Below are 18,326 nucleotides of genomic sequence, written 5' to 3'. Positions count from 1 at the left end.
CAGTTTCGCTGAGGTGCTAGGTGAGGCCCGGTGTGCAGTACACCGAACCTCAATGAGCCACAGAGCAACGTTATAAGTCCCGAAACACAAACTACAAAACGTAAGAAATTCTCTAACAGCCTGTGCCCCGTGCGCACCGGAACCTTGACCTCAAGATGGCGTCTCCTAGTCATAAGATTCAATCAGCTCCAATCAAATATGGCAGGGTGGGTCGTAATTTACAGCTCGAGCCTTTCTAGTCCCCACCAGGCGCTCCTTCTCTATGGTTATTCGCCGCTGCGTGGTGATTCAGAGCCAAAAGAGAAGACTATCTATACGCGTTCTTCTCTATGATTCTCCTCTTCACTCTCCCGGCCGCAGTGCACGCCGGGCAAGAGGAAGACCTCCAGAAGCTCCCCGCGCAGCGCGGCTGTGTTTGCGGCCTGTGCGAGTAGGCGCTTCGGAACCAGTCTCCCGGTGAGCGGCGCGCAGAAACCTCGAACCGGTGGAGCCCACTCGTAACCTGGAGCTCGGAAGACCGCGAAGACCATACTGTTTCCTCAGCGGCGGGTGAGTTCACGCCTCTGAACGCGTGTGGGAACCGGGAAACCGGGTGCCTCGGTTGCGGGAGGAGGGGAAGCCAGGGAGGCTGCGAAAGGGCCGAGGTGGGATTGGGGGTAAAGGGGGGTTGGGGTGGGGGAGGGGACGGGCACGAGGCTTGGGTTTCTCCACTTCTCAAAGGCCTCGAAAACCAGTGGGCCCAGCAGGAGCCCGTGGAGGCCGGACCTACTGCCAGAGCTTTCCTCCTTGCATTGTCGCCCACTTTCCTTTTCCTTTCCACGGTCCGCCACAGAGTGAATCGCCTCGGCCCTTTTGGGCTCCACGTTTGCCAAAAAATGATCGGTCGGCCCCTTGGGAGCCCTTCTCCGAGGCCCCTTTCTAACCCGAGCTTGTGGAGCCCTACTGTAGATTTTCCGGGCCTAGGACACTCTTGCCCCAGGCTCTGCTTACAAGCTAACAAGCACCCACCCTTTTTAGCGAGGTGCTGGCCACCAACGGATTTCTTTCTTTTCCTCTTTGGGCATTCAGAGCCCGCCACCGAGTAGACTCCCCCACTCCCCCAACCCGAATTCAGCTAATGCCCACCTTTTTTAGCAACCCCCCTGGTTCTCTTGTTTAAGATTGTGATGAGTATTGTGGTCTTGCCCCCTTCCTTCATGGGAGGTTGCAGTAAATTATATTCCCATTCATTCTAGGCGATGACCAAGCTCCACATTAAAATGTGTTACTTTTTTCTTTCTTTTCTTTGGTCTTCAGTACTTTTTAAATACGTTTTTCGAAGTAGATCTAGGAATATGAAGATTATTTTGAAGTTATGTAATGTGGATTTATATTGCCATGGAAAAGCCATTTTGATACTGGGCAGAGTGGAGCCGACCGAAAGGAAGGAAGAGATTGGACTTCTGTTGTACCAGGCTGCTATAGTATGAAGTACCCTGAATTAGGTAGTTGGCAGTAGAATATAAACAATTTTTATGTTGTGTTGGGAACTTTAATTTTTAAAAGATTTTCAGAAACCTTCAGAGGCCTTGAAAGGCATCCAGTTGATCATCGGTTCCTCATGATTCAAGCAGATAGTATACTGTTCTAATTAATTTAACTGTTCTTGAAGTCTTGGTTTTCTTCATCTGTAAATTGAGGATTAGAATAGTATCCGCTTCATAGGTTATTGTGACGGGGTATTGAGAAAAACGTACGTAAAATCCTTAGTGCAGTGTCTAAGTAACATAGTGTTTAGTCCAAGTTAACTGATATTGTTATTTAAGAGCCTAATCCTGACTCTTTTTTTTTTTTAAAGATTTATTTATTTATTTATTTGAGAGAGAGAGAATGAGAGAGAGCAAGCACATGAGAGGGGGGAGGGTCAGAGGGAGAAGCAGACTCCCTGCCGAGCAGGGAGCCCGATGCGGGACTCGATCCAGGGACTCCAGGATCATGACCTGAGCCGAAGGCAGTCGCTTAACCCAACTGAGCCACCCAGGCGCCCTAATCCTGACTCTTAACATTTCTTCTAGTGTACTCTGAATAGACTTTTATAAATGAAATCAAAGTTAACCCTTAATCAGAAGTTTCTTCTTGGTATGTTGTTACTAGAAAGAGGCATTGTGATACAGTGATACAGCCTTTGGATTGGTAATTTCAGGATAGTGGGGATGACCTTGGGGTTCCCACCCACTTATTGTGTTCCCTTGGACAGGTTAGCTTCTTCATCTGTAAAAGGAGAATAATACATCTACACCAGGTAATTTGGGAGATTCAGTGAGATAATGTATGTTGAAGACTTTTGTAAACAGAAATAAATTAATACATTAGTTAATATTTTTATTAAATAATTTATCTTCTTGGGGCATCTGGGTGGCTCAGTCACTTGTGTCCAACTCTTTATTTTTTATTTATTTTTATTTTTGTCCAACTCTTTTTTTTTTTTTTAAGATTTATCTATTTACTTGAGAGAGAGAGAGAGAAACTCTCAAGCAGACTCCCTGCTGAGCGTGGAGCCTGACGTGTGATTGGTCTCAAGACACTGAGATCATGACCTGAGCCGAAATTGAGAGTCAGACACTTATCCGACTGAGCCACCCAGGCGCCCTGAGCGTCCAACTGTTGATCTCAGCTCAGGTCTTGATCTCAGGGTTGTGAGTTAAAGCCCTGTGTTGGGCTCCACGCTGGGTGTGGAGTCTACTTAAAAAAAAAAAAAAAAAAAAAATCCTTGGGGTTCTCAAATTTCCATTTGGGATCCCCAAAGTAGGTTTTCCCCTTATTTATTTAGGTATGGTTCCAAACCACTTCTAGGAAGAAAATGTTTTTATTGTTCCAGTGTTGCAAATAGGCACCATATATATTAATAATAGTTTGGGCTAAGTGTTTTTATTTTGTGGTTTGGTATCTTTTTATTCCACTGTGGTAAAGCTTTTAAATATGTTTCTAAAATAAAATGAGTTCTTTTTAACATTGGTAACTACTTCAGACCTAATAAGAGTTTGGGATTTTCAAGTAACTTTTTGGGCCACAAATTAGCTATGTACTTTTCTCATTTATGTATGGTTTAAAGAAAAATTATATTGACTATTTTGTAACTTTGGAAGCAGAAGTAGTCATTGAGTCTTTTAATGTCTTACAAAAATATTCTGTGTATTTTGTTTAATCTTGATAGTCTTTTCTGACAACTACCACTGCCATTCCTAAAAGGATTTCGATTGACTCCGCCTTAAAGTTTTTGAATAGCTTTTTTTCTGCCCTTTTTTTGAATTTTGAAACTTAAGAAAAAGAACATAATATTTACACCACCAGAATTGATACTACCTTTTTTTCTTTTTTTTTTAAAGAGACATAGAGAGAGAGGGAACACAAGCAGGGGGAGTGGGAGAGGGAGAAGCAGGCTTCCCGCCTAGCAGGGAGCCTGATGTGGGGCTCAATCCCAGGACCCTGGGATCATGCCCTGAACTGAAGGCAGATGCTTAAGGACTGAGCCACCCAGGTGCCCCTGATATACTTTTTAAAACTTATTTGGTACGATTTCAAACTTCAAAAAAGTTTCAAGAATAGTAGAAAGAATTCTCAGATACCTTTCACCCAGATTCCCCATTGATAACATTTTACAAATTTGCTTTATCCTCTCCTCTTTTTCTTCATAGTTTTCTTCTGAAGTGTTTTGCTAGTAAGCTGCAGATGAGACATCCCGTAGCCCTTAAACACTTCAGTGTACATTTCCTAGAATAAAGACATTTTCATATTTAACAACAGTACAGTGAACAAAATCAGGAAATTAATATTGATGCAGTATTGTCTAATCTACAGGTCTTAATTGGATTTACCCTGAAATTGCCCCAAATTGGTATTGCTTTTTTTTAAAAGCAACTTTATTAAGGTGTAATTAACACATAAAATACACTCTTTGTAATGTGTAATTTGATGATTTTTTAGTAAATGTTCAGAGTTGTGCAACTGTTACTCCAAAAAGGATTCCTCTTTCCTGTTTGCACGTCACTCCCTGTTCCCACCTCAGCTTCAGACTACCACTAATTTTTCTCTGTAGATAGTGTGCTTTCTAATCATCGAAGATGGTAAAACAGCTAAGTGGAAATCTCAGAAAAAGATCAGCTCCCCTTTGAGAGACTTGAGTATTTTCACACCTCTGAAAAGTTTTCCTGCAAAAGAAACTTTTTGTTAATAAAGCATTTCCCATTCTTTGGACGTGGAACACTTTTTCTTAGGAATAGTTCCCGAAGACTCCACTTCTGTAGAAATTCAGTTTGAAAAATGACGTTTTGAAGGTTTCGTTTTGCTTAGGCTGGGGCAGGTATGTCAGTCCGTTATACCCTGCAGCCTATAAACTGCAGGGAACAATGCCTTCTATAGTCATATCATATATATTCAGTGTAGAGCCACTGGGCTGGCTGTGTAACTATATAATAACTTAAAATTTGCTCTTTCAGAGCTAATAAAACTAACGCTTAGAAAAGAACCTGACAGACAATTGGAGCTAGATATTTGTTGAATGAATGAATGAGTTGTATAAGTGTTTACTAAGGAGAATCTGTTGATTCATTTGCCTCTTAACCATTCAGAAATTTGGCTGGCACACAGTGTCCCGATGGGGTTAGCCAGTATATCTATTCCTGGTGAAATAATTTGTTTTCTGTTGGGATAAATCTGCATTGGAGGAATGGTTGTAAGCAGTAAATGGTGTAGGAAAAAAGGAGTGATTTAAAAGTGTAAAGAGGAAAAAAAGAAAAGCAGAATGCAGGCATATTTTGAGTGGTAGAGAGAAATCTTATTTGAAAGTTTTTTTTTGTTTGTTTGAAAAAGTTTTGGATGGAGGAGGCGAGATTAATTGAGAAAATTTGCATACAATATAATGCACCCATTTTAATTTCAGTTAATTCTGACAAATGCATAATAAACCCATATGACCACTGCCACACTAGAGATAAGGAACACTTGCATCATAGGTACTTGTTTTTACTTTGGGTCTTAAGGTTTCATACCTAGCACGTAAAAATGCTTTGAGCCCCTTCTAAAAGTGAAACACTCCAAAGGGAAAGTGAAAAATACAAGTATTTTTAAATGTCATTTAAGTCATTTCAGTGCTAATAAAATAACCTTTGCATTTCTTTTCTTAAACCTCACACATGATCCCTCAGTAGCAATGGCTACCTTCAAAGTACTGCATCCAGAATCTAACACTTAACCACTACCACCTATTCCAGGCCACCCTCTCTCGTCTGCATTATTGCAATACTCCTGCTTCTACCCTTGTTCTCCAGTTTTAACACAGTGGCCAGTGACACTATTAAAATATAAGTCAGGTCAAAAGTCTTTCAAATGTTTTCCGTCTCATTCAGAGTAAAAATCAAAACCTTTACAGTGGCCTACAAAGTACTACATTCTCTGAATCCCCTCCCCCAAGTAATACTTGGCGTTTATGCTTTGACTTTCCTCAAGTACTCTGCTCCAGCTGTTGGCCTTGCTTTCCTCCCACAAACATTCCATGCCCACCTCAGGCTCTTTGTATTTGCTGTTTCCTTTGCTTGGAAGGCTATTACCTTCAGATACAAGGCTTCTGCCTAGGCCCCTTTGGAGTCTTTGTTCAATTTGCCTACCTTCTTGGTGAGGCCTGACCACCATATTTAAGTAAAGCACTCCCTAGTTCTTTTCCCCACTTTATTCTGCAAAGTGCCTACCAAATTTGAATCTCTATATAATTTTTTTTTTTTAAAGATTTTATTTATTTGACAGAGAGATAGCAAGAGCAGGAACACAAGCAGTGGGAGTGGGAGAGGGAGAAGCAGGCTTCCCGCGGAGTAGGGAGGCCGATGCAATGTGGGGCTCAATCCCAGGACCCTGGGATCATGACCTGAGCCGAAGGCAGACGCTTAACGACTGAGCCACCCAGGCGCCCCGAATCTCTATATAATTTGTAATGAGAGTATTATAATTTATCAATTGTAGGTAAAAACTGATAAACTTTGCTTATGGTTATAAAAGTTTATTCTCATTTTCACATATGTGAAAACAAAAGTTCATTTGGAAAAAAGTGGTTGATACTCTCATTATAGGATGTTTAAAGTGAACATTAATATTTATCAGTGATTACCAGAATTGTAGTTTTCTGACCGTAGGAGGGACCATTATCTTATTAAGGTTACCTTCACCTTTGAAGCTTGCCTGTGAATAAGCAAATTATGAACAGTGCTAAATGAAAGGGACACAGAAAATAGAAAAATTAGAAGTGAATGGATTAGATATATTGGCATAAACTAAAACATAATCTGGTTAACTTGTACTTAATGAATTATACATTTAAAAGTCATGAAATATAATTTAAACACCAAGAACATAGGTCTTTAAAAAATAATAGTTATAACTAATACTTGACAATTAATAATTCTAGAGATGAATTCATGCTCCAGTCTTTGTAAACATTGTGAGGCTAGGCACTGGGTCATTGCTAGCATAGTACTTGGCACATGGGAGCTTCTTAATAAATTGGTTTACTGATTCATTCATTGATTTATTTATTCAACAGGTATTAATATCAACTGCTCTCCTAAGAAAGTGCTGAGATAGAGTATTATAATGATAATAGAAGAGTTTCTGTAAGTAGGACAGTAGCCCTCTTTTAAAAGGAGATACACTCCTGCCCCCTTTATATAGAATATTTGTTTTTGTTTTTGGGCAAAAAATATTACAGAAAGATTATTTAAAAATTCAACACATTTACAGTCATTAATTAGTTGTATTTTCCTTTTTAATTTATGCTGATACTTAATATTTTAAAGCATTTCCAATACCTTATTTTCTAAGTGTATGAAATCCTAGGAATTTATTTTATTTGTAGAGCTTTCTAAATATTTTAAGTGTATTGTGTTTTCTGAAAATGAAGTTTAGATTTTATAGAATATTGTATTATCCTAATTTATTAAGTCAAAAGAACACTGAGGAAGAACAGCTGTGAGTCTGAAGGGCATGCTTTTCTAAGATCGTTTTAAAGAAATGTCTAACAGGTAAAAAGATACTCAGCCTCATTAGTGATTAAGGAAATGCATATTGAAATGAGAGTATTTTTTACCTATTAGATTGTTATAATTTAAACACTGATTTACTCTAGCAATGGTGAGGTTCTGAGCAAAGGGCATTCCCATATATTGGTGGTGGGGATATAGATTTGTACACTAGCTTTGGAGAATGATTTGGAGGTAAAGTTAGATAAATGTAGTACTAATCTGTGTAATAGAATTACTTGCACAGGTGCATAGATTTATATGTCCAAGAATGTTCAGTATTATAAGAGGAAAAATGTGGAGCCAACCATCCATGTTGATTGAATAATTATTATATGCCTGTATTATAGTAGTTTACTGCATTATAAAGATTGGAATAGAACTTAATGAACTGATATGAAGAGATGTTAATGATAATGAAGGAGAAATGCACCTAACAATATAGTATGATTATACTGTTTGCAGAAAAACACAAATAATTATATATTAGTTTGTGTATAGAAAGGTATTTAGAAGAGTACAACGATATATACCAAACTGTTGGGATTAGGGGGCGAGGAAGTGGAAGACATGCACTTTTTATCTTCTCTCTTCTGAAGGGTGAGTAAATCAATGTATGAAACACAAAAAATAGTAGAGACAGATGTTCTTTTCAAGCTTCCAACAACTCTAGACCCCTTCAGTTACAGAGTGTAGGGGGAGTTTTTCCTAGTGTCCGGCAGATATATCTCCTGTTGATCAAATCACTGCTATTTAGTGCCATCACTGGTATGAGATCACTTATTTTGGCTGCTTTTTTAAATTGGTGCATGGAATCTTCCCAGGACATCCTAACGTAGTTTTTCTACTTTTTCTAATAGTTCTGGACACTCAAGTATGTTGATGAAAATATAAAATTTGGTGGTACGGGAGTCTTAAATATTTATATTCATTTAACTAAAGGACAAAATTAAGTTTCATTTATTTATTTATTTGAGAGAGAGAGAGAGAGCGAGCATGAGAGGGAGGAGGGTCAGAGGGAGAAGCAAACTCCCTGCTGAGCAGGGAGCCCGATGCAGGACTCGATCCTGGGACTCTGGGATTGTGACCTGAGCCAAAGGCAGTCGCTTACCCAACTGAGCCACCCAAGTGCCCCAAAATTAAATTTCTTTTAAGTAATAATATCACAAACCAAATGAAACAGTTCAATGTATTCTTGTATTAAAAAAAATGTTAGTTTCTGATTCTTGAATTTCATTCATGAATGGTTAAGGGGTTTGCTTTTTTTTTTTTTTTTTTTAGATTTTTATTTATTTATTTGACAGAGAGACACAGTGAGAGAGGGAACACAAGCAGGGGGAGTGGGAGAGGAGAAGCAGGCTTCCCGCCAAGCAGGGAGCCCGATGCGGGGCTTGACCCCAGGACCCTGGGATCATGACCTGAGCTGAAGGCAGATGCTCAACGACTGAGCCACCCAGGAGCCTGTAGGGGTTTGCTTTTAAGTTTAACAAAAATTAGGAAATTTTCCCATTGTCACAAATTGTATGTTCTTTTTATAACTGAGTGGTTGGTATGTGACCTGATGTCAGGAGGTTTCTTTCCTCTCAGGGTTATAGTTCACTGAGGCATTCACTTATCCTTGAGGAACTGGCCAACATTGAATCAACAAATACTGTGTAACTTTGTAGATTTAGTTTTTAGGGTGCTGATGTGTGTAAAAAAATGAATGCATCAGAACATTTAAAGAAAAAAAAAACTGTTAGATAATCTTCCTGGATTCTGAGTTTGGTTTAAAAAAATTCATTGATGTTTGGTATTTAATTTTTGGATATTAACTGAACCTGAAAATTTTTTTCTTCCTTTATATGTATTCCCATATGATTGTAGGAGTCTATCCTGAATTTAGATCGTGTACATTTTGGGAACTTATTTTAGAAAAGATCTAAGTTTTAAAAATTCTCAATGGACAGACAGAGAAAAGAGGGTCTTTGCCAACTCCTTTGGGTAAGAAAACTTTAGAATTTTGCAGATACTCTAAAAATGAAGGCCAACAAACCAGGCATATCAAATTGCAAAGTTTTCAAATAAAATGATTTGTCGTGATTTTTTTCTTTAGACTGCTGCAGTAAGAATGTCTTTCCCCCCTCATTTGAATCGCCCTCCCATGGGAATCCCAGCACTCCCACCAGGGATCCCACCCCCACAGTTTCCTGGTTTTCCTCCACCTGTACCTCCAGGTAAGTTTGTGGATACTGTTGTTATTTTTAACCTGTACTTTGGTCATTATAGCTTTTTTAGGAAAATGATATGTATGTGACTGTGTGTTAGTAAAGATGTTAGCATCCTTCTGTAAATGTGGTATCTTATTTTCCTGTGACAGTCCTTTTCTTATCTGGCTGAGTATCAAATTCATCTGGGAAGATTTTTAAGAAACACCTTTATTTTAAAAAAATAGATAATGCATATTCCAGTAAATACATACTAACTCGTATGATTCAATAGTTAAAAAGGTATACAGTGAAAAATTTTGCTCACATTTCCACATAACTGTTGTTATTATTCTCTTACCAAAAGAGGGAAACAAAACAGGCTCATTAGTTTATCTTTCCAGATAGTTTTTAATGCATATTACAAGCCGCTCTAAGTACATATTCTTTTTTTTTAAGAGAGAGAGGGAGAGCGTGCATGCATGTGAGCAAGTGAGTCGGGAGGGAGGGGCAGAGGGAGGGAGAGAATCCCAAGCAGACTCCACGCCCAGTGAGGAACCTGATACGGGGCTTGATTTTATGACCCTGAGATCATAACCTGAGCCGAAATCAAGAGTTGGATGCTTAACTTACTGAACCACCCAGGCTGCCCCTAAGTATATATTTTTTTATCTACTGTTTTTTTTTTTTTAAGATTTTATTTATTTATTTGACAGAGATACAGCGAGAGAGGGAACACAAGCAGGGAGAGTGAGAGAGGGAGAAGCAGACTTCCCGTGGCACAGGGAGCCCGATGCGGGGCTCGATCCCAGGACCCTGGGATCATGACCTGAGCCGAAGGCAGACGCTTAACGACTGAGCCACCCAGGCGCCCTGCCTCTTGTTTTTTTATGCTTGACAATATATTTTGGAGAGCTTTCCAAATAACCATATAAAAGCTTCCTCTTGCCAAAACTCTCTGAGGTTTAAAAAAAAAATTTTTTTTCAAGCTCCACTCCAACCCACTCATTCAGATCCTCAAATACTGGGGCCCAGGAATCTTTATTTTTAACAAGTTTAACAATTTTTAACAAGGGATTCCTAAGTATTTAAGCATAGCTTAGAGAACCCATGTTTGAGAACCATTATCTTAAGGTACATAATTAACATTGCTTGGCCTGGGAGAGCAAGAGTTTTCCTTTGGTTTATGGGTGGTAGTTCAGATATTTTTATACTTTAGCGGGACTGAAAACATTTTATACAAAATCAGTTACCCTTCCAAAAGACCATACCTAAGAGCTCTCCTTAATTTGCGTATTAAAAGTTTTTTTTTTTTCATTTAGAATCTGTGTAATTCAGGCTGAAATCAGCGGATGCTCTTGTAAATCATCGGGAAATATTTTGTTTGAGGAAAGCTTTATATCAGAGACCTGTTTTTAACTGTTGGATGATCTATTTGAAATTACAGTGTTTTTCTAAAGAGCTTGACTCTTGAGAAATCAACAGTACATTGAAGTTGGCTCATAAGTTGGGTTGTTAACTCATAACATATATTCTAGAGGCTCAGCTGTGGGGGCCTCCCTATTCCTAGGTCAAGTATATAGCAGTGTTGGAGTAGGTGTGAAAAGCCACAAGATAAACATGGCAATGTTTCTGGAATATTATTTAATACTTCAGGAATTTGGGGTAAATCATACTTTTAAAAGTTAGAACAAGTACTTATGCATATATATCATGGAATAGAATGCAGAATTTGTACAAATTTTTAAGACATTTATGCTTGTAGCAACTTGTTTTAAGCTATCCTAGGTAATCATGGATGTGTATTTGTTACCACTTGCTGCCAGGGGTATAGTTTGAAATGCATATTTAAATTAAATTTAAAAATTTTAATTAAAACCAGTTTATTATATCATGGAACAATTACTGAATTTTAGTCTGTAATTTAGCTGTTCTGTAATGTACTATACAAAGGAATTTCTGCTGAATAGGGTGATTGAGAGAATAATGTTAACAGAAAACTGAATAAAGTTATTTGTCAGCCATCTAACAAATTAATAACATAAGAATGACAGTGTCCTGAGCCATTTTCATTTGGGCAACAATTTTGGGGGGGTTCATATATCCTGATTTTGTTCATAAATTTCTAGTCTCATAAGAAGATCTATTAGCCCTTACTAGTAACCATGATACTTTTTTTTTAAAACTCTTATGTTATAGTTTTAAAGGAAAGAATAGTTTACTTTTTATTTCTTTGTGAAGAAATTTAAGGGATTGGGAATGAAGCTTAATCACTTATTCAGAATCAGGGAAGGTGACAGTGAAAAATCAGTGCCTTAATTTCCTTCTAAAGAGATTGATTTTATAGAAAAGATTTTAAATTCCTTTGAATTTTTATTTTTATTTTTATTTTTCTTAAGATTTTATTTATTTATTTGACAGAGACACAGAGACACAGAGTGAGAGAGAGAACACAAGGAGGGGGAGTGGGAGAGGGAGAAGCAGGCTTCCCGCGGAGCAGGGAGCCCGATGCAGGGCTTGACCCCCGGACCCTGGGATCATGACCTGAGCCGAAGGCAGATGCTCAACGACTGAGCCACCCAGGCGCCCTCCTTTGAATTTTTAAAAAGCAAACACTAAATTTAACATTTTCTATAAACATTATACCAAATTATTAAACAGAAGTAGAAGTAAATGAAACCTGTTTCTCTTAAGAGTATTCTCTGCATAATTTTTTAAGATGGGTTAGCAGACCCCAAAAGCAGACTGTCAGTTTTTCTTCTTGACTGTTTGGTCATTGCTATACTGATGTTGGCATTTATTCAGAGTGGTAACCTGTTAATTCTGATTCTGTTTACAACAGCATACAGTATCATTTGTTTAGGGAAATATATTTAGATGATAAATCAAACTTTAGTTGCAGCTCATTCTGCATTCTGTGTGTAGCATCAATACTTTAAAAGGTAAATAATGAAATAATACACTAAACTAGGGAAGTAATTCAAGACCATAATATCCATATTCATGTATAATTTTCTTGTCTTGCCTGTTAGTGCAATTAATTGAACTCTAAGTGTGATGGTCACATTCTGTGTTAAATTAGAAAATCAATTTGAAAAATAACCATAAATTTTCCCTAAAAAGTAATACATGCATATAGAAAAACGAAGTTTTTTCCCCCCTATGGTTCCTGAGAATTTCCTTCCCCCAAACAGCCTTTCTTAACAGTTTCTAGTGTGTAACTCTCCAGACACATACTATGCATATCCTGGTGTGTTTGCTTATGTTTACCCTTTCCCCACTTCTGTTTTTTTTTAATTTTTTAATTTTTTTTAAAGATCTTATTTATTTGAGAGAGAGAATGAGAGACAGAGAGCACGAGAGGGGAAGAGGGTTAGAGGGAGAAGCAGACCCCCAGCTGAGCAGGGAGCCTGATGTGGGACTCGATCCCGGGACTCCCGGATCATGACCTGAGCAGTCGCGTAACCAACTGAGCCACCCAGGCACCCTGTTTTTTTTTTTTTAAAAACTCAACTAGTACTGCACTGTTCACCCTTTATGTTCTTTGTTTCTTTTCACTTTAGCATGTGTAGATCTTCGTAATGAGTAGAAATACATTTTCCACTATGAATTCTGTATTGTATGGTATTAGTAAGTTGAGGTAGGAAACATAACTGTAAAACTTGTAGAACTGTTGGGACGCCTGGGAGGCTCAGTCGGTTAAGCATCTGCCTTTGGCTCAGGTCAGGAGTCCCACATGAGGTTCCTTGCTCAGCAGGGAGCCTGTTTCTCCTTCTGCCTGCTTCTCCCCTTGCTTGTGCTTTAAATAAAATCTTTAAAAAACCCCAAAAAGCTTTTAGTAACTGTTAAAAAGGAAAAAGCAATGGGGTGCCTGGCTGGCTCATTCTGTAGACATGCAATTCTTGATCTTGGGGTTTTAAGTTCAAGCTCCATGTTGGGTGTAGAGCTTGCTTAAAAAAAAAAAAGAAAAAGAAAAAAATTTTTTCCCACTGTCTTTTTCTGAATTTTTCTTTATTTTTCTTTTATTTTTAAAAAGAATTTATTTATTAGAGAGTGAGAGAACACTCATGCGTGTACCAGCAGAGGGAGAGGCAGAGGGAGAGGGAGAAGCAGCCTCCCCGCAGAGCAGGGAGCCCGATGTGGGACTTGATCCCAGGTCCCTGGGATCATGACCGGAGCCAAGGGCAGACGCTTAACCCACTGAGCCACCCAGGCGCCCCTTGCTTCTCCGACTGAGCCAGCTAGGCACCTCTGTGTTTTTTTTTCTATTTTATACAGTATTCTGTTGACTATGTTGACAGGAATCTTGATTTTTCTCATTTAAAAATTAATTTAAATAAGTTATATTGGAAAATAAATGGATAATGTTAAACGTTTAAGAATTTATTTATTTATTTATTATTTTTAAAGATTTTATTTATTTGACAGAGAGAGAGAGAGCGAGAGAGGGAACACAAGCCTAGGGGAGTGGGAGAGGAAGAAGCAGGCTTCCCGCGGAGCAGGGAGCCTGATGCGGGGCTCTATCCCAGGACCCTGGGATCATGACCTGAGCCGAAAGCAGATGCTTAATGACTGAGCCACCCAGGCGCCCCTGTTAAAGAATTTATTACCAGTCTTAGCTGGAGAATTCTCTTAAGTTGATGTTAAATTTGAACTGAAGAGAAATTTCAGAACTTTTTGAGATGTATTTAGAAGCATTTAAAAATTTATATTAGAAAAGTAGACAAATCAGGCTCCTGGGTGGCTCAGTTGGTTAGGCGACTGCCTTCGGCTCAGGTCATGATCCTGGAGTCCCGGGATCGAGTGCCGCATCAGGCTCCCTGCTCAGCGGGGAGTCTGCTTCTCCCTCTGACCCTCCCCCCTCTCATGCTTTCTCTATTTCATTCTCTCTCTCAAATAAATACAATCTTTAAAAAAAAAAAAAAAAGAAAAGTAGACAAATCTTTCACTGATTTTTGCCCTCATTGCATTCTTTTTCTTAGTGCTCAGATGGTAAGATTTTTTCATTAGTTATATACACATGAACACTCAATGCAGTAGTCACTGGTTGGTAAACAGTGTAGTTGAAAACAAAAATGTAGGTATCACTAAGATGTCAATAATAGCCCAGTGCAGCCAGCAGATGATTGTCTTAGAGATTTTCTTTGACACGAACTGAGATGGCTGGTCAAATTTTTGCATGGGGTTTCTTTTTATTAACCAGCAATAACAAGATTCTTTCTAGGTTTCTAGATTAATTTCTCATTTGATACCTTTTTTTTTTTTTTTTAACTTTTAAAGGATTCATTAATACCATGTTTAGCCATAAGTGAATCTGTATTTGCGTAAGTTAATGGCTTTCAGGATGTACTGAATCAGATGAACATGAATCAGTAACTGTCCAGATTTTTAAACTCCTGAGACAAAAGCATGTTGTAGTGGTAGTCTTTGCTTTTATTTTATTTTATTTATTTTATTTTTTTAAGATTTTATTTATTTGACAGAGACACAGTGAGAGAGGGAACACAAGCAGGGGGAGTGTGAGAGGGAGAAGCAGGCTTCCTGCTGAGCAGGGAGCCCGATGCGGGGCTTGATCCCAGACCTGGGATCACGACCTGAGCCGAAGGCAGACGCTTAACGACTGAGCCACCCAGGTGCCCTAGTCTTCGCTTTTAGAATAGTTTTTTGTTGTTGTGTAAGTTTATATAGACCAGCCTGTACCACATTGCTTTTGAAAATAAGGCATTCATCAATATCTCATTTCCATCAGTCATATATTTCAACTTAAATTAACTGTGAGTGAGAATACCTATTTGTGTGCCATGGAATTGATACAGAATATAGTCATATATACTTGTATTCATAAGATTTTAATATGCTTTTTTCTTAGGGACCCCAATGATTCCTGTACCAATGAGCATTATGGCTCCTGCTCCAACTGTAAGTATGATTTTAAGGAGGAATTAGGAGATACAGTAGTGTTGCTGCTTCTAAAGCTAAAAAAAACCTTGATAAACTTAAATTATTTTAAGTATTTATTTTTTTTTTTTTTAAAAAGATTTTATTTATTTATTTGACAGAGAGAGACACAGCGAGAGAGGGAACACAAGCAGGGGGAGTGGGAGAGGGAGAAGCAGGTTTCCCGCGGAGCAGGGAGCCTGATGCGGGGCTCGATCCCAGGACCCTGGGATAATGACCTGAGCCGAAGGCAGATGCTTAATGACTGAGCCACCCAAGCGCCCCTTATTTTAAGTATTTAAAAGAATAATAGGGAGTGAGAACATCCATGTATATCATACTGCTTATTTGAGTATCATTTTCACTCAGCTATGCATATTATGCAGTTGCCTTTAAAACAGGCTCCCTATTTACATATATTCTCTAGACTCTTCATATTCTTGTTACTTTAGATTTAGGACATTGGCTCTTTTATCATTCCCTACTCTTGTCTTGGTCCTGGGAGGTAGGAGAGTGATCAGACATGTTTAATCTCATAAAAGGAAAAAAAAAAAGACTGTAGAAATGATTCTAGTAGAAATTTAAAATTTTTTTTTTTTTTAAGATTTTATTTATTTGAAAGAGAGAGAATGAGAGAGAGAGAGAGAGAGCACATGAGAGGGGGGAGGGTCAGAGGAGAAGCAGACTCCCCGCTGAGCAGGGAGCCTGATGTGGGACTCGATCCTGGGACTCCAGGAACATGACCTGAGCTGAACGCAGTCGCTTAACCAGCTGAGCCACCCAGGCGCCCTAGAAATTTAAATTTTGAAGTGAATTTTGTGTTGAATATATTTCCATCCTTTCCTCTCACCTAATTTTTAGCCCCTTCCAAAGTATTTTTTCTCTGTCCTCTGGTATGATATCTTTAAGCTTTGTAAAGTTTTCTTGAAGCCTTTACTCTGCTAAAGTGTTTTATTATTCAGTCTACTTTATGCCTTAATTCTTCACATTCATCAAAGCTTTTGTTGTACATTCTAAGTATATTAGTTCAGAATGCTAATATGCTGTAACACATGAATAAATAATAACTGTCTTAACTGTTGTTTAACCAGAATTTTTCTTTGAGTTAAGTGGTAGAGTATCAGACTTCATCTGGAATTCCACTATGAGGAAGGGTAGATTTCATTACTTTCAAGTATTTTTCTACCTGTGGATTTTGAAAAGGGAGGAAGGGGAGTATTATTCATATTAAAAAGGAGATGGTAACTCTGTGGGCAAACAGGAATCTGCTGTGAGGCAGATCACTAAGATGATGTGGTTCTGCAGATCAAGGGGGAGTACAATTTTTCTTGCATTGGATACCCATTGTTTGGCTATTTTGGAAAACCTCCACATGACAGGTACTCTTACTCTCTTGCATTTCATCCTAGGCAAAGGTGGGAGTTGGGGTTTGGAGCAGCTTCCTCAGTTCACCATTATTTATTCGGTGCCTGCTGTGGATGTTTCGCAAAATTCAATTCCAGATACAAAAACCTGTAGGATTGTTCTTCCTCTGGGAATTTGAATGTTATAAAGGGAAAATAAAAAATGTAACTAACTTGAGGGGCGCCTGGGTGGCTCAGTCATTAAGCGTCTGCCTTCGGCTCAGGTCGTGATTCCAGGGTCCTGGGATCGAGCCCCACATCGGGCTCTCTGCTCAGTGGGAGGCCTGCTTCTCCCTCTCCCACTCCCCCTGCTTATGTTCCCTCTCTCGCTGTGTCTCTCTCTGTCAAATAAATAAATAAAATCTTTAAAAGAAAAAAATAACTAACTTGATAAAGGTAAAATTTAAGTGTTGGAGAGTGCTCTGAGAATATTAGTAATGCTCTGTCAGAGGATTAGTGGGGATAATTGTAATTTGCTCTTATTTAAAAAAAATTGGGGGGGATTATTTATTTTAGAGCCAGCACAAGTGGGGGAGGGGCAGAAGGAGATGGGGGTGGGGAGAAGCAGACTTCCCCTGAGCATGGAGCCTGATGCATGGCTATATCCCAGGACCCTGAGGTCACGACCTGAGCTGAAATCAAGAGTCAGATACCTAACTGACTGAGCCAGCCAGGCATCCTGAAATTTGCTTTTATATTCGTACAGAGTAGAGTTGTGAAGAAGCTCCTGGATCTATTTGATAATTTTATTTGATAATTTTAAATGATTTATGATGTCTTAGACATTTAAGAATTATGTCTTAAATATAAAAAAATTTTCATCCAAATTATTTTTATTTGCTTTTTCCAAGTTGTTTTCAAAAGAAAGGTAATCTGGGGTGCCTGGGTAGCTCAGTCGGTTAAACGTCTGACTTGATTTCAGCTCAGGTCATGATGTCAGGGTCCTTAGATCTCAGGGGTCGTTAGCCCCACATGGGGGCTCCAGAGGGAGTCTGCTTGAGATTCTCTCCCTCTCCATCTGCCCATCCCCTCTCTTGTATGTGTGTTCTCTCTCAAATCTTGTTAAAAAAAAAAAAAAGGTACTCTAATAGTGGAACTTGTCATGAATAAATTTGCATTAATGAAAAATGATAGAAGCTTTAGATTAAGTATGTAGAACCTTTAATAATGTGCCGTATACTTAGTACTTTAAAATTGTTTTTAGACTTATGTTACCTTAAATATGGTAGGAAATTTAATTGCCAGTTCCAATTTTATTGCTTTTCTTCACTCTAGGTTTTAGTACCAACTGTGTCCATGGTTGGAAAGCATTTGGGAGCAAGAAAGGATCACCCAGGCTTAAAGGCTAAAGAAAATGATGAAAATTGTGGTCCCACTACTACAGTTTTTGTTGGCAACATTTCTGAGAAAGCCTCAGACATGCTTATAAGACAGCTCCTTGCTGTAAGTTAAGCTGTTTCTCATTTTTAAATTTTATTGTTACGGATTTCAAATTTATGAAAAAGCAGAAAGAGGATTCTAATTATTTTCTCCTTTTTATTTTGAAAAATTTCAAATCTGCAGAAAAGTTGGATGAATAGTAAAATGAACATTCTTATAATACATTTTGCCACATTTACTTTCTACATACACACACACCACACTTTTTTACTCAATAGTTGGAGGGTAAGTTGTGACATGACTTTTCATCTCTAAATACTTGTTTCTCCTAAGACCAAGGGCATTTTCCTATATGATCATAAAACCATCATCACACT

At 38.4% G+C, this 18,326-nt stretch overlaps 1 protein-coding gene across 2 annotated transcripts in view; it reads left to right on the top strand.

Moving 5' to 3' along the window:
• The first annotated feature begins 365 nt into the window (after positions 1-365).
• RBM25 (RNA binding motif protein 25) overlaps positions 366-18,326 on the top strand; it is a 56,769-nt gene continuing 38,808 nt past the window's right edge. Inside the window, exons 1-5 of one of the 2 annotated variants that reach the window (XM_081830284.1) lie at positions 366-549; positions 8,910-9,026; positions 9,139-9,259; positions 15,099-15,148; positions 17,845-18,012. In XM_081830284.1, the coding sequence (XP_081686410.1) occupies positions 8,985-9,026; positions 9,139-9,259; positions 15,099-15,148; positions 17,845-18,012 (381 nt within the window). In that variant the 5' untranslated portion in view covers positions 366-549; positions 8,910-8,984. The remainder of the gene's footprint in view (positions 550-8,909; positions 9,027-9,138; positions 9,260-15,098; positions 15,149-17,844; positions 18,013-18,326) is intronic. The other variant, XM_006730961.3, reaches the window with a different exon arrangement.

The sequence above is a fragment of the Leptonychotes weddellii genome, chromosome 9 (assembly GCF_054177405.1).
Source record: "Leptonychotes weddellii isolate Sample4059 chromosome 9, ASM5417740v2, whole genome shotgun sequence".
NCBI classification, from domain to species: domain Eukaryota; kingdom Metazoa; phylum Chordata; class Mammalia; order Carnivora; family Phocidae; genus Leptonychotes; species Leptonychotes weddellii.
The sequence above is the reverse complement of the archived record's forward strand: the minus strand, read 5'-3'. Positions and strand labels throughout refer to the sequence as shown.